Raw genomic sequence first — 856 nt, forward strand, 5'->3', positions numbered from 1 at the left:
GGGGTGGAATCTTGCACCATGGATCACCTGCAATTTTACATGAATTTCCCACAGATTATAAGAAACGAGATTGGGACAATACCTTGTCTGGTTTGGGTTTCTGCTTGGGTTCGGAGATGAAGAGCCTCTTGATGCGCTCGAACCACCCCTTCTTCTTCCTCTCCATTCTTCTGTCTATCTGCTCTGGAATGTCTGGAACAAGGGAGAAACAAACCACCGTTCAGCAGAAATGTATGTTAACCACGAGGATTGGCGGTGGATCATATGTCTCAGTCGTACGATCTACGGAGATGTTGGCAAAGGGCCTAGCAGGATGGCTCTTTGCTGGCAACGCAAGTCACTGTCCATGCGCAAATCAAGAAAGGGCACGAGAAGGAAGAAATGTAGAGCATTGGATTTGGGCTTTTTCCTGCCTTGTCTTTTCCAAGATAAGAAACCAAATCAAACCGTGGAGAACTGTGAATCATTTTCGGAAACAGGATTTCGAAGCAACAAATCGAGTATTTAACCAAAAACTACCACAATTCATGGAACCGTGACGAAAAACTACCACTTTACGATTTTGTGCGAAAAACTACCGCTTTTTTCCTAAACTGTGGCAAAAAACTACCAAGTCTGAAAAGAGCCCGATTTGGCTCTTTTAAACGTGTTTCTGACAGAGTTGGCCCACACATAAGTGGGTTAAAAAAGCAATCGGGTCCCTTTAAAAAAAAAGCAATCCAGTCCTTCCGCCACGCCCCTGGCCGTGCCCATGGGCTGCGTGCCTGGCCTTGCCGCCCTGGCCGCGCGCCCGTCGCCGCGCCCCTAGCCGAGCCCCCTGGGGTGCCTGGCCGCGCCCATGGCCGCCCGCCCGTGG

At 49.8% G+C, this 856-nt stretch overlaps 1 protein-coding gene across 1 annotated transcript in view; it reads right to left on the reverse strand.

The window, feature by feature from the left end:
- Positions 1-856, reverse strand: part of LOC119309449 — a 10,908-nt gene that overhangs the window by 2,741 nt on the left and 7,311 nt on the right. Inside the window, exon 3 of the mRNA XM_037585447.1 lies at positions 59-192. Coding sequence (XP_037441344.1) covers positions 59-192 — 134 coding nt within the window. The remainder of the gene's footprint in view (positions 1-58; positions 193-856) is intronic.

The sequence above is a fragment of the Triticum dicoccoides genome, chromosome 5B (assembly GCF_002162155.2).
Source record: "Triticum dicoccoides isolate Atlit2015 ecotype Zavitan chromosome 5B, WEW_v2.0, whole genome shotgun sequence".
In the NCBI taxonomy this organism is placed as follows: Eukaryota; Viridiplantae; Streptophyta; class Magnoliopsida; order Poales; family Poaceae; genus Triticum; species Triticum dicoccoides.